General features: G+C 45.1%; 2 protein-coding genes across 10 annotated transcripts in view; one reads left to right on the forward strand and one right to left on the reverse strand.

Moving 5' to 3' along the window:
- Positions 1–1669: 1669 nt before the first annotated feature.
- On the reverse strand, positions 1670–11358 carry LOC143148258 (lactosylceramide 4-alpha-galactosyltransferase). 8 transcript variants are annotated; one of them, XM_076314438.1, is made up of 6 exons: positions 11057–11071; positions 10451–10592; positions 7502–7707; positions 3544–3940; positions 3011–3221; positions 1670–2094 (listed from the first exon to the last, which is right to left on the reverse strand). In XM_076314438.1, the coding sequence occupies exons 3-6, from the start codon at positions 7683–7685 to the stop codon at positions 1825–1827; spliced, it is 1062 nt and encodes a 353-aa protein (XP_076170553.1). In that variant the 5' UTR covers positions 7686–7707; positions 10451–10592; positions 11057–11071; the 3' UTR covers positions 1670–1824. The 8 variants fall into 8 exon arrangements, with proteins under 8 accessions (XP_076170553.1, XP_076170549.1, XP_076170554.1 ...); XM_076314434.1 differs by lacking the exons at positions 10451–10592; positions 11057–11071 and adding exons at positions 9001–9270; positions 9889–10158; XM_076314439.1 differs by lacking the exon at positions 10451–10592 and having other exon boundaries at positions 11006–11358.
- A 1889-nt stretch (positions 11359–13247) lies between these two features.
- The window catches only part of Step (cytohesin steppke), a 45239-nt gene continuing 44180 nt past the window's right edge, over positions 13248–14306 (forward strand). For both annotated transcript variants that reach the window (XM_076315130.1, XM_076315131.1), the window contains exon 1: positions 13248–13407. In XM_076315130.1, the coding sequence (XP_076171245.1) occupies positions 13329–13407 (79 nt within the window). In that variant the 5' untranslated portion in view covers positions 13248–13328. The remainder of the gene's footprint in view (positions 13408–14306) is intronic.

Here is a 14306-nt window from a genome sequence, read left to right on the forward strand (position 1 = left end):
ATTTATTGCATTCTATTTTGGAATAAATTCGTTTACCGAACACGTTTATTCGGTTACGATGGTGCATGCTCCAACGTTAGCCAGGGTTTATGGCTGAAAACGTGATTCCTTAATATCGGGGTAACATCTTCGATTCGTAATGCAACAACGATCCTCTTATCTTAGGCGGATCGGATCGATCCAAAGAGCACACGAGAAAGGGACAAAGGAACGGGACAAGACGAATGGAAGACAACAACGACACCGATAAGATCGATTCGAATCGTACGAAATGTCCAAGATCTTGGAAAATTTCGATGTCGCGGAGATCCATCGACATACGTAATATTGGACCATTCTCTCTGGAAAAGTTAATATCATCCCCTCGATTCGAGCGTACTCGATATTCAATTGCAACGAACAAAAGAAAGGAGATTATTTCTCGCTTTCCGATGCAGAAACATGGAAATCGATGTTGTCGACGCTTCCTATCTTACAACACTTGATAGAAACCTAGAATGCAACGAAACTAATCGATCGAACCATTTTCGACCATAGGTTTCAATTATTTTCAAAAGTGGGCTGCACATTGTGCACATCGTCGATCAATTACGATCCATTTAAACCGGTAAAAGTATTTACGCGGGTGTGGAAAGTGTGAGATTTACGTTTTCTCAAAATTGAAAACTTTCGAAGAACGGATATAATTTTTCTCCCCAAATACGGGGATACACGTATCGGTACGCATAGTTACTCCGTACGTTGAGAAAGAAATCATTTTTGCTCGGATTGAACCATTTAAAAGAGTAAACGAGGAGGACCGATCTCGTTTCTTTCGAGTCCTTCGAGTAACGGGGCTTTTCTAAGATCAATTATCGTTTCTATAATCGACACTTTATTGTATTCTAACAAAATCCCACATTGCGAACATTGACTTTTGCCAGATAATAGTAACGATCGAAGATCACCTTTCGTCTAAATTTACACGTTTAATTTTTCACCGGACAGCACGGGTATTTGTTTCATTGAAACTACAAATTCCTGATATTCTAACTCGGACGCACTTTGAACAAAACTATAATATTTTCAACGCGATGTTCAGTTTCATACTTTGGCACGAGTTCCATGAAAATATACATTTTCCGAGCTTCTGTAGAGCACTCGAAAAAAGCTTGAAAGTCACGAACGCGTGCAGCGAAGCTGGAACGGCAGAGTGAACGGGATGCGTTGCAACGAAATAGACGTCTCGTTGTCGAAAGCTCCGTCTTGTCTTGCTTCGCGACCGATCGACACTTTCGTCTCGACTGTGCCGAGATATCGTTTATCAGTCCCGTCTAACTAACAACAAATCATTTCTACGTAATACCCTCTCTTTGAACGACGATCCGGTCGATTAGAAATATACACCTTGCTGCCCGTTATAGAAAATTCTCTTCGAACGCGAGCTCGTTCGAAATAGGTGTAATCTCGTTACCCCGGATGCATTCTTCTTGGTCGAACGCGACCTGTTATCGTACCGTAATATCTTCTCGATGGCTCTGTTCCAGGGATTCAACGATCCATGCCACATTGTCGCTCACCGGGAGTAACTTCGACGGTGTGTTTTCTCCTCCTCCCCCCAACCACAACCCCAACCCCAACCCCAACCCCAACCCCAACCCCAACCCCAACCCCAACCCCAACCCCAACCCCTCTCTCCGTGGCATTGCATCAATTTTGCGCAGAAATACCGTACACGGTATGTGCTCGGAACGGAAGAATTAAAATATTCAAAAGTACTGAGAAAAGAAACAAATTCGTGCAATTATTGCCATTCTCTATCACATTTGTTTCGTTCGCGATCGTTTAAAATATCGTCCCGCAATTATTGAAAATATTTGGACAATGTTTTCGGGCGACCAGGGTGTAAGGAACGTCACTGTTCACGTGTACTTTTTCGGAATTACTCAGTTTATTCCAAACGTGAATCGCCATGGATTTCTCCAACATCTTCATCGTAGCGTTCTTGTTCTTCGTCTCGAAGTACGTTTTCCAATTTAAGTAGTGAATCGGGTAGAAAGCCGACGGTGGGAACACCTTGAAGCCGTGGCATCGAGCTGTGGTCATGTCTCGAATCTGAGAAAAGCGTGAAAATGTTTGCTCACAGGGTACTCTCGAAATTCCCAACGATAGTTAAATAATGTATTTACACAAAACAATCGTTGCAAGAAGAAACTATCGTACACGTTTATCCATGTATAATAGATCCATGCGCGACATACTCAATTATCGCAGAGTGTGTAATAATATCCTCAAGTAGAACGGACATTGTTGAACGTTCCGTCGAAGCAATTTCACGACGGGAAGATCGTCCGATTCGATCGGAAATAAATCGAAAATCTAGGAACGCGAACACGATGAACGCGACGATTGAAAATCGATTCTTAACGCCACGAAGAATTTCGTGTACATTGAATTTCATCGATCGACGCACGTTTCTCGATTGAACCGTCGCTAACGTCAAATTTCGTATCGTCGACGAATACCACACCGATACCGGTAATATATCCGGCATTAACGGCTCGATCGCTTCTACGAGTTCGCAACGATTATTCGTTGGAAAGTTGTTCGACGTAGGTACGGATCATCCGACGAAATCGGATACGGTGATGCGGCGGCGCTAGCCACGCTTCCCACCAGAGGGAAACTCACCACGAACCGTTTCCCGCAAGTTCCCGTACCTCCTCCGATCGGTATATATACGATCCTTTACCGATCTTCCAATGTCCCGGCGTATGAGGCAGGGCCTGCTAGGATGCCTTACCGACGAGTCCACTAGCTAGTTAGTTAGCAGGCCCCGGGATAAAAAAACGACGCGCGCTCTCCCCCCCACTCACTCTTTTTCCTACCTCCGATCGTATAGCCGCCAAAGTGGTGTGCAAGTGAATAAAAAAATTAACTACGAACGAGTTCGTTAGGTAGGAGGCCGCATCGAAACGCGATGGTTCGTAGTTGTTGTTGCGCGGGGGGGGGGGGGGGGGGTGGTACTCACATACTCGGTCGAACAGATATTTTTCAAGGTCCTAGTGATCACGCCGGGTCCGTTGTTTCCCCAAACGTTACCGCGAAAGTTGGTCTTCAAGTCGCGAATACAGGCGTCGGCGACCCGGCGACCCAGTGCCGTCGCGTCGAATCCCATCACACCGGCAGCAACGTTGTTTTTGTCTTCGGCTCCGACGAAGTTCGTTAAACTCTCCAGAGATCTGTCGAATATATCTATATCTCCTTTCTCGAAAATGCAACGTTAACAACGGTACACACGCGATAAATTGACTCTCGATTCTCGACTAAAACGCATCGAAAACGTTACACCGTAACGTTTCGAGTATCCATCCATCCATCACCGCGTATCGTATTCAGTTCTCTAGACCGTTGAAAACTTTTGGACGCGAAAGGCAGCAATCGATCGTACTTATAGCCCAACGAAACGTTGCAAACGTTAAATTGTTCGAAGAATCGACGGACAATCGTCGCCGGTGTAACCGCATCGAGCGATAACACACGGAAAACTGAAAACGTGCTTACGTTGTGACAATAACATCCAGATCCAGATATATCCCTCCGTACTTCCAAAGAGTCAGATATCTGAGTATATCCGACATGTGACTCCTAGGCCATCGACTTTTCCGCAGTACGCTGCTCTTGTACCATAATTCCAAAGGTGTATTTTTCACGTACTTCTCGGGATAAATACGTCTGATCTTGATGTTCGGATAAGTCTGCAAACGATTGAAAATCTCCTTCGATCGATCGTTGATCTTCGAAACGGATACGAAGAAGAGGTAGACGTTCGTGTTCGGATTCATTTTGGCCGCAGATTCGACGGCGCACGCCTGACGGACATTCAAGGTCAGACTATTGTCGTCGAAGCAGGACGTCTCGTGAAAGAAAATGTTTCTGTTCTCTAGCGGACTGTCGGATTCTGAAACAGAGTAACGAGAGCAGCTGCACGGATACTACCTTGATCAAAAAGTTCTAGGACTGTCCCCCCGTGTGTCGCTGTCAATCACCCGATTGTTTCTTTTTTTTTTTTTGTTAGGTTACCATATCTGTCATTAACACTTCCTTCCAATTTCAGCATCATAGCTTGATATTTGTAAAAGTTACGTTGTACTGAGCACATCTCCTTTGTTCGTGTCTTCGATTTTGAAAATGGCATCATTTGAGCATCAACGAGTTTGCATTAAATTTTGTGTAAAAAACGGATTTAACGGTCCGCAGACCTTGGATATGTTGGAGAAGTGTTTCGGCAACGATACTCTTTCGAGATCAAATGTTTTTCGATGGCACGAACGCTTCAGAAGTGGTCGTGAGTCGGTCGAGGATGACAAACGCAGTGGCAGGCCGACAACGTCGAAAACCGATGAAAACATCGATAAAATTCAAGAAATGTTGTCCGAAAACCGCAAATTGACCATCAGAGAGCTGGCAGAGGACTTGAACATTGCTTATGGATCCGTTCAAGACGTTTTGGTTAGTGATTTGGGCCTCAGACGTGTCGCTGCAAAACTGGTGCCGAAAGACCTCAATTTCATGCAAAAGAAGGACCGCGTTGAAATCGCGAAAGACATGATTTCCAAGGCCGAATCCGACCTAACATTTATTAAACGTATCATCACTGGAGATGAGACGTGGATTTATGAGTATGACACACAATCCAGACATCAAGCGAGTGAATGGCGTGCACCGGAAGAGCCGAGACCGAAAAAACCACGTCGTTTTCAGTCAAGAAAGAAGGCGATGCTCACGGTTTTCATGGATTACAATGGTGTTGTGCATCAAGAATTCTTGCCAGAAAAACAGACAGTCAACAAAGAATATTATTTGGGCGTTTTGAGACGTTTGCGCGAAGCAATTCGTCAAAAAAGGCCAGATTTGTGGGCAAACAACTCGTGGATTTTGCACCACGATAACGATAACGCACCGGCGCACAATGCGATCCTTATCCGCGAGTTTTTGACGAAAAACAACACGAACACTATCCAGCAGCCTTCAAATTCACCAGATCTGGCTCCCTGCGACTTTTTTCTGTTCAACCGAATTAAAAAACCGCTTCGCGGAACGCGTTACAGTACCCGAGAGGAGGTCATGACAAAATCGAAGACGGCTCTGATGGACATACCGAAAATTGAGTACCAGCGGTGTTTCGAGGATTGGATCAAGCGCTGGCGCAAGTGCATTGCAGTCAATGGGGACTACTTCGAAGGGGACCATATCGATTTGGACGAATAAATTTGTATTTTTGATTTTATGAATAAAGTCCTAAAACTTTTTGATCAAGGTATCAACCGATCTCGGCCAACCGGGCTGCAAGGCTGCAAGGCTACAAGGCTACCGGGCTACTAGAAACTCATTTGTCGCGTCTCTCTGGATCCTGTCTAAGATCCAGAACTCTCGCACGCTCGGCGTTTGGTAAATCGACACGAACGACAGAACCACGAAAAGAATCCTTAACAAGGAGCAACAAGGACTCGACCTCCCCCTTCCGGCGATCCGTTGCACCGATAGACAATACAGCCATTCGATCCGAGCTCAGCCGTATTTGCGTATAACCGAATCTAGCCATGTTTCGTACGTTCGATGTAACAACGTCGAAACGATCGGTCGAAATCGAAAAATTACTTCTAAATACGTAAAGTTCGGTACGCGAGTCTCTTACCGTACGTAGAAATGGTACAGTAACGGATTCAATGTACGTTTTCTGTTTTCCGTGGATGAATGTACAATTACAATTCGCGGAGTTTCTCCAACGTATCGAATGGTCATTGCGGAATCGTTCGATCTTCTCGGTTCGTCCCTCGGGTTGTTCAGAAATGATCGTTGCGTCGGTCCATTGTACGAGGTATTCGGAACGGTTTCTCGGTATCGATTCAGGAATATTGGGCGATGCGAGAGTCACGCGTACGGCCGTAAGCCTGTCGGTACTAGGATTTCTACCGAGCCGACGGACGATCGAGCCGCGAGTCGCAGGAGTCGGGTCGAACGCGTTCAAGTATTTCCTTAACGGTAACCGTGTCCGGAGTCACGTTCCCTTCCGGACGATCAAACGAAACAAGGTTCACGGACCTACGATCTCTATCGGCAATTTCGGAGAACCGTCGATCGATATTAAAATAAACTCTCCCTTCTCGATACGTACGATTTATCACGGAATTAAAAACCTTGATATTTCATCGGAGGATTCCAAGATCTTTTTTCATTTTTACCTTCATCTATCTTAACCACGAATAATCGTGATTCAACGGAGATAACGAGATTCTAAAAGTACGCAACGTGATGCCACTACGGATGGACTCGAGTAATCGTTTACTACACGCTCAATGCTTCGAAACGTTCTTATCCGAAAGATAAAAAATACATCGATAATTACGATACGCTTTTTCACAAACGAATCGGCAACGTTGAACGATACGCGATCGATCGTATCAACGACGAGTCTTCGATCCGCGTAATTGTACACAATAATTGAAAAAAAAAAAAAAAGAAGAAAGAAAAGGACGTGAAAATTTTTCGGAGAACGTGCTCCGTCCCGTGTTAAATTGCTCTTTTCGCGCGATATCCTCCGAACGATTTTCAATGATTTCTTTCGCGAGTTCTTCGAGGGTACCCCGATACTTGCTTCGACGAACACTTGTTAAATTCCTACAGCACGTGTGAACAAGATTCAGGGAAGATTTGGAAGAAACAGTTCGAACAGTGACGCGTGAACCAACGATTCGATTCGAAGAATATAGAAAATATTAATATTTCCGGGTCTCTTTGGAGAAAAATGATAAATGCGCGTACGATAAGGGTAAAAAGTTCGAAAGGTGTCGTTCATTCGTTGATACATTGAGTCGCGATCGGGTACTGGTATCGAAACTGTTCTTTCCGGTGACCACTGATAATGCTGATAATAAAGGCTGTAATCGACTTATTTTCGAGGCAGCTTCGAATCATCGATCGAGGCAGCTTCGAACAAACTAACTCGAACAGGAACGAACGACCGACCGATTGGTCAGAGATTACGCGACGCGGTACGAGCCAACCGGACAACCGCGACAAGAGTACGACTCATCCCGGTGTCCGCGCGTGTGTTCGCGCGAGGGTACACGATGCGCACAATCCGATGGTGCGTCGGTGCGTCGGTGCGTCGGTGCGTCGGTGCGTCGGTGCCTCGGTGCGTCGGTGCCTCGGTGCGTCGGTGCCTCGGTGCGTCGGTGACGCGATACGCGAAAGATTAGATTTTGCCCGGATTCGATTGTTTTTGAAACTGCTCGAAAAAAGTACTCGACGGCACTGTGTCCAAGTAGATATCTCTATGTACCACGGGTATTCAATAACCATTCGACAAAAATCTTTTATAAATCTTTCAATTTTCACGTTACGATCGAGTACTCGGATCATTTTTATTCGCCGGTTTCTAACAAGATCGAGTCGGTGTAAAGAGTGGTCGTTTCGATGAAATCGAAACGAAAGTCCACGTACATCCAATGAAACGTACCTGATTCCGGATCGAACTCCTGAAGAGCGTTCGCTCCGACCTCCGTCTCGTAGCAAGTAATATTATCGTAGTCGCCGGGCTCCGCGAACGGTGACACGTTTTGAATGAAATCGTTATCGGTCGAAATTACGATGAGAAAAAGTACAATAGCACAGACAAAGCACAGAAGTAGTCTTTTCTTCATTTCACGCGAATACCGGGAAATCCTGTAGCAAATAAGTAACGCGGCTCTTGGCGGAGAATACATGTATGTACTACATACGCGTGCTATTGCGAGAGATATTATTCAGGAAACATCTAGAAACTGGTACGAAAGAACGACAAGAACCGAAACTTTTATCAAGCGGAAATGAACCGTCCAGTTGCAAATAAACACGTTACACGATTCGCGCTTCATTCGATGCGAGGATTCCAAGCTCGGATGTGCTGCGTCGAAGCTGCGTTTATTATCTAAACCGAAGCTACTCAAAGATCCCGTAAAACGTCCAAGGTTCTCCCACTCCGATCGAAATCCGTTATCTCCCCGACTATAGAATCGCTATAAAATTTGTTTCCTGCGTTAACGCGAACGAAAGTGTTCGACTACACCGTCGAGACACGGCTCCGAGTGTTTATTCGTAACTAGTCGACTAGTTTCGAAACGCAGAAGATAACAAGTCACACGATGACCGATCGCCTTTCGAATACTAGTAGTCAAGTTTACGTCGCTCGGTGCGTTATTCCGTGACAATTGTCGCTACTGAATATTAAATACGTGTAAAAGTTGTTGTTATTTATTTACAGGCAAACGAATATTCCCTGCTCGATAGCTTCGTCCCACCCGTTTGCCTTGAAATTATAATTATCGCCACGATTCTTATCAAAATGCATACGTTTACCAAAGGACTGGAAATTACACTTTAGCGATTCTAAAAAATTAAATTCTTCATCGATCGATCGATTTATTTATTTATTTATTTATTTATTTATTTACTCATTTACTTATTTACGTAACGATATTCACGAAAATCGTACGCATCTTATAGTTTTATCGCGCGGAATGTACAACCTCCGTCAACTACCGAACGTCAACGAAATCTATTTGCCCGTCTCTTTCGTGTTTAAGTTTACTTTATTATTCTCGCTTGGCCCTCTGTTCATCGATCGATGAACGAGAACGAGTAACGAGCTTTTATCAGGCTCGTATTGGTCAACGAATCCGTCCAGGCGACCTAAGCGATAAAAACTCGCAGCGATTCCGTTGCAGCTAAGGTAAAATCTCCGGTTTTCGTCGTAGAAGACGACGTTCCGTTGCAATTCGTCTAGACGCAAGTCCAGAATTCGATGCTTTTCTTAAAATTGATCTCTTTTCCCTCGAAGAAAAGGCTGCACTTTAACCGAAGTGTTTTCATTTTTTCATCTTCGCTTAACGTTCTTCTGTTAAAAAGTACTTCGCACTTATAAACGAGTGAGTAACTATAAACGAATAACTTTTATAAAGTAGACTAGCACAGACTTACTATACACGCTTCAACGTCCTTCGTTCGACGGTCGAATTTAAGTGCCTTAACGTTTTCTCTGCTTGAAATTTCGCAACAAGGAACTCGGTGAACAATAGTGTCCAGGGTTTTGTTCGTCTACGTAACATAGCTTTGCGCGTAACACGTTTCTAATAGCTTGAAGATTTTAGTAACTGTGCGTGAAATTCTTTACGTGTACGGTGCCTTATCATTTTATCCAGCAGTGTACGTACAGAACGTTTCGCAAGCGTTGGATAGGTCAGCGAGGAACTATAAAGAGGCCACCTCGTACTCCCGACATGAAAAATTTGAAGGTTAAATACGTAAAAATACGTAAAAATACGTGTAAAACGATAACGTCGCGGGAACCTAACCTACTTGGAGGATTAGATTTTAGGTTGGATTAGATTGGTATAAAAGTTACAGATGCAGACCGTGTACGTTACCGCGAACGTGCACGTACAGGTAGAATTGAATCGAGCTTTACCCAAAGTTCTTTGCAAATATCTCGCTATAGGAAAAAATTACTCGGAACGACGATCTCGAGAACGTATTGAAAAATCGTTGAACAAAATCGAAGAAGAAACCGCTAATCGACGCGTCGAGCTAGGGTATACACGTGTTTGAACGAGACACCCTATACGAGAAATTGGTTAGGTCGCGACGTAACCAGCGAGATTCGGCAAAGGTTCTTTTGGAACCCGACCGTAGATTATTCGTTCGACTCGTAAGTACTCGATCCCTTCGAACCCTTTCGCGTAACCGCGATAGATTTCGCAACTGTGGGACATCTCGCGGTGCAACCATCCGTTTCTCAATTCGCAAACAACTCGTAGAAGCCGTAGAATACAAAGCAATTGCACGGTAATAACAAGCCAATGTAGATACCTGAGATCGTAGCATCGAACGAAGGAGCACGGTGACCCGTATGAAGTGTGGCTTACAATAACGAGTTATAGTCCGTCGCATAGAGTGGGTAAACCAAAGGGGTGAATTCTGTTATTTCGTGCGAATAGAGGAACGCCACGCACACAGCGTTTTAACACGCGAAAGCAACTGTTTCTTTTTCCACGAACAAACACTATCCGATCGAATTTTTCACGTCCCTTGCGATGCACTTGTAGACGACGTGGCACATCGCGCATCGACCGCGTCGAACGCGTCGAACGCGTCGAACGCGTCGAACGCGTCGAACGCGTCAACGGTGCGAGACCCACCGAGCACTCCGATAAGCCGGCCCAAAACCCAAACACCGAGATCATCGATAATCAAAACCATCTACAGAAGAAAACCACCTTCCGCTGAATAAATTCATTCATCGTGCCAGTCTACGCGAGTCTAAATCTCTGTCCGTTACTCGCCGCGTACTCTTAAGAACAATCACCTCGATATTCTCTACCGAGACACGTGTTCGATAGATACGTCACCTCGACTTAAGAATAATCATCACCTCGATATTCTCTACGGAGTAGAGTCAAAGCACGCGAGTGGAAAGGACTTTAAATGTCGATCGTTGTCCGCGATTCGATACGGTCCCGTGACAACCGCATCGACGACGTCTCGTTAAGGGGGTATATTCGCTCGAGTTGGCCCTAAAAACTCCTTTTCTTTTTCTATCGTTTCCGTTTCGTAGCGCAAAGATTCTAGAGTAAGATTCTAGCCAAACGATTCCAGATCCGGCCTAGCGTCGTACACGATGCTAAATATAGGGTACCGATCGTTTCCGGCGAGACGAAGACGATAACCGATTGGCAAATAATCGAAGAAAGTTAGCGACGCGGACGTAACGTCCGATCGCTGCCAAGCTTGTAATAATTTTGAACACGTGTTCCTATGAACCGAAAAAAAATTAAGCCGAGTAAGAGGCATACGGTATTGTTCGCTAAATTGGAAACGGAGACTCGAAAAAATTGTCAAGCACGCCGAGTAGTTTAACTCCGTAACGACGTAAAAATGTTAGCGTAGCGTTTAACGAACCAACGTACGAAAGAAGAATCGTGTAAACCTTTTCGTACGGAAGAGAAAACGATCGATGGAAATATTTTCGGCCGAATACCCCCTTAATGCGTCCACTCTTCTTCGACGTTTATCCGAACTGGATAACCACGAGGATGGTTGCGTTACACGAGCAGTGTAACTGGCACTCGAACCACTGGCTTTCCCAACTGAATCCTCCCTGCTGCTCGGTTCGAAGCGTTCCGTGCGATTCACTGGCAAATTATCGATCCATCTAACGCATATTTTCGCGGAGAGACCTTTTTCCCGTTCGCACCTCGTAATTCCACGAAAACGTAACGATCGGTGAGCGTTGCGCGCTCCGAACTCGCCGCTGACGGATACCAAAACTACGAACGTAAATATTGCCCGTGGGAAGGTGATCGACTACCGTTCACGCTCGAATATTTGACAACGGAAGAAAGATCGAAAGATACTTTTCCGTTATTCGGACAAACCGTTGCACCGATGAAAACGAAAACTACACGTCCATTCTCCTCGTTCCTTCTGCGCGTGTCTGGCCATCGATGCGCGGTCCAACAACAGTTTACAAGATCATGCGCCGTGAACCCCTAACCTTATAACACAGTATCCACAAAAACTGATCCAAGTGAAAGGTTCGAACTGCGAATAAAAGATGGAAAAATTTTATTCGTTATTCGTTATTCGTTATTCGTTATTCGTTATTCGTCGAACAGCGATACGAAACGTGGCCCCGACTTATCCTTTTCCGAAGCGCCACGAACGAAACGAATAAATTCTTTTTATTCGCGATGCTTTTGATCGGTGCCTGCAGGTCTTTCGAACCCTATTTGAACGTATCGACGAAAAGAAAGACGAATCTTTCGGTTTACACGATCGAAGGTTACTCCGCGCGTAAAAGGAAAAATTGAATTTTCTAAAACTTTGTATCGATCATCGAGTACGTCGGAACGATAATGTCCACTGTACGAAAGTGGGTAGCCATCTATTGTTTCTATCCGACGCGCGCAACGGTTACCCGTAATAAGAAAATCGATGAAGCGATACGGATTTCTTCCGTAAGAAGTGTAGATATTCGAAGAAGAAAGAAGATTCGCGTTTGTTCTCGACGGATGATTTTTCCGTCTAGAATAGAAATACACGGTGATCGAATTATGGTTCGTAAAATAATTTTTCTCACGATAATCGATATTTATTCTCTCGGAAATTTATTTATCTCGATAAGATAAACGACATTTTTACGATCAAGCTATCGTACGACGCGAAAAGTAAATAATGGCGTAAAATATCGTTTCGCTAAAATATTCTTCGTTCGCGAAGCAATTTTTCGGCGAGGCGAACAAAGCCGATCGAACTAACTGTAAAGTTGCGACGTCGCACACCCTTGACGGTATAAATAGAGGCGGACCGAGTAGCCTCCCGAGGTGGACGTAGATCCTAACCATCCTTGGATATTTGGCACTTGACAATTTTCTCAACCAATTTTATCATTTCTTTGTTAAAATTGTTTTCTTTTCGCTCCTTCGCAACGAACGATTATTGTTCGCCGCAAACAATACCGAGGAAAATTGTTCAAACGCGTACGAAAGTCGAAACGTTCGAACGAAAGGCAAAAATGTAAACGTAACTTGGATACACCACGATAAATTCGTTTCGAGCGACGCGAGTAGCTTTCTTTCCTGTCCACATTTTTACTTCGATTCTTTTTCCACGATCCTAAATTATACGAGTATCGTTTCATCGTTTTTATTACAATTTTATTCATCGTTTTCTCGATTCTTAAAAACAAGTTCCAAGGTTCACGTGCAAGGACGAGTGAGCACTTATCGTTACGGTCCGAGACCGATAGACTCGATAGAAACGAGAAGAGAAACGATGCGAGTACGGAAGGTGTTTCGACCATTTATCGGCTTTACCGACGCGGGCAGTGCGATCGAGTAGGATTCTCCAAAGACCGCCGAAGAGGTCGCTCCGAAACCATTGATATTTCATCGCGTCGGTATTTCAGATTGTATCCGTCTCGTTGGAAGAAATACGTATCCCGTGTCTGGTTCGCGAGGCCAGCTTCCACGAGACGAAACGTTCGTTTTGCGAACGTTTCTCGTTCGTCCACTCCGCGTAACAATTCGAACAACGTTCGCGATTCACGATGTTCGTCCGTTGATAAAAGAGAATCGAGAGGCTGGAGCGGTATCGGCGCTGGTAGTTCGCGATCGATCGAAGTTGTCGGAGTGGGGGCGCTTACGTCGTTAACGCCAAGAGTGGTCAGTACACAGTGAAAATGGCGCCGCTCGAGCGAAGGTGGGTGATTTTGTGAGTGCGTGTGCCCCGGAAAGTGCGAGTCTTCGGAAATGTGGCAAGATCTGGACGGTCTGGGAGGTGCGGGAGTAAATTCTGGTGCTCACCAGGTCGACCAGTTCGGCACTACTGGTAAGAAAATTGATCGGAATCTCGATATATCCGTCCCAACGTAAGGCAACCTGGAAAAAGTTTGGGTTTTCCCTGTCAGAGCGCACGCGCTCTTTCTCCTTTTCTATCGTATACACGCCGTAAACAAAACGAAATCTCCTTTCTCCGGACGAGAATCAAGCGATTCATCGAACACGGTCCGTTCCAGCCTCGTACCTCCCGTTGCGAGAACAATGCTCTCGGTGACGCTCCGAATCTCTCGAACGTTCATCCCCCATCTGTCAATAAAAATGCAGCATCGAGGAGAGATCGAATCGCTCGAGAGCGAGATTTACGAGATTTACGAGAAATCGGACGCTCTTACGGAAGCGGTTCGATGTTATCAACAATCGATATTGCGATGTATACGTATGCATATGTGTGTGCGTGCGTGTGTGCGCGCGCGCGCGCGCGCGTGCGTGTGTATGCGTGTGTATGCGTGTATGTATGTACGTACGTATGCATATTCGAAAGAAGACCGACTATTTTGTCCGTTTACACTTGTGCTAGACTTTGCAAGGAAACATCTCGTGAGTCATTCGATTGCGCAAAAAGCTGTAGCGTCTTCTAACGTAACGTACGTCTATCCGTTTCCCTCGGAAACACGATAATAGTGTCGTTTTTGCGCGTCGGCTGGTATCACTTGTTACGATCGTTGCAGAGAGATCCGTGTCCACCGCGAGACGCGAAACGCACAGATTCGGTTTATCGGCGAGAACTGGACCAGTTGGAAAAGTAACAGTTTCGGTACGATCGAGATCCATATCCATCGAGCTCGATCCAACGATCGGTGGAGCGCGGTTTCGAGACCGTTACGATTCTTCCGCGTAGAACGAAGCAACAGTTTCTATACAATTGTTCGGCTCGTGCACGTAACCTAG

This window comes from Ptiloglossa arizonensis, chromosome 6, assembly GCF_051014685.1.
Source record: "Ptiloglossa arizonensis isolate GNS036 chromosome 6, iyPtiAriz1_principal, whole genome shotgun sequence".
Classification (NCBI taxonomy): Eukaryota; Metazoa; Arthropoda; class Insecta; order Hymenoptera; family Colletidae; genus Ptiloglossa; species Ptiloglossa arizonensis.

Excerpts from the sequence above, each read along its gene's own strand:
- LOC143148258 (XM_076314431.1), bottom strand. The coding sequence starts at position 7,748 with ATGTATTCTCCGCCAAGAGCCGCGTTACTTATTTGCTACAGGATTTCC. Across the intron at positions 3,941-7,501 it reads GGAGTTCGATCCGGAATCAG|AATCCGACAGTCCGCTAGAG; the intron begins GTACGTTTCATT and ends ACTCTGTTTCAG. Across the intron at positions 3,222-3,543 it reads CTGGATGTTATTGTCACAAC|ATCTCTGGAGAGTTTAACGA; the intron begins GTAAGCACGTTT and ends TATATTCGACAG.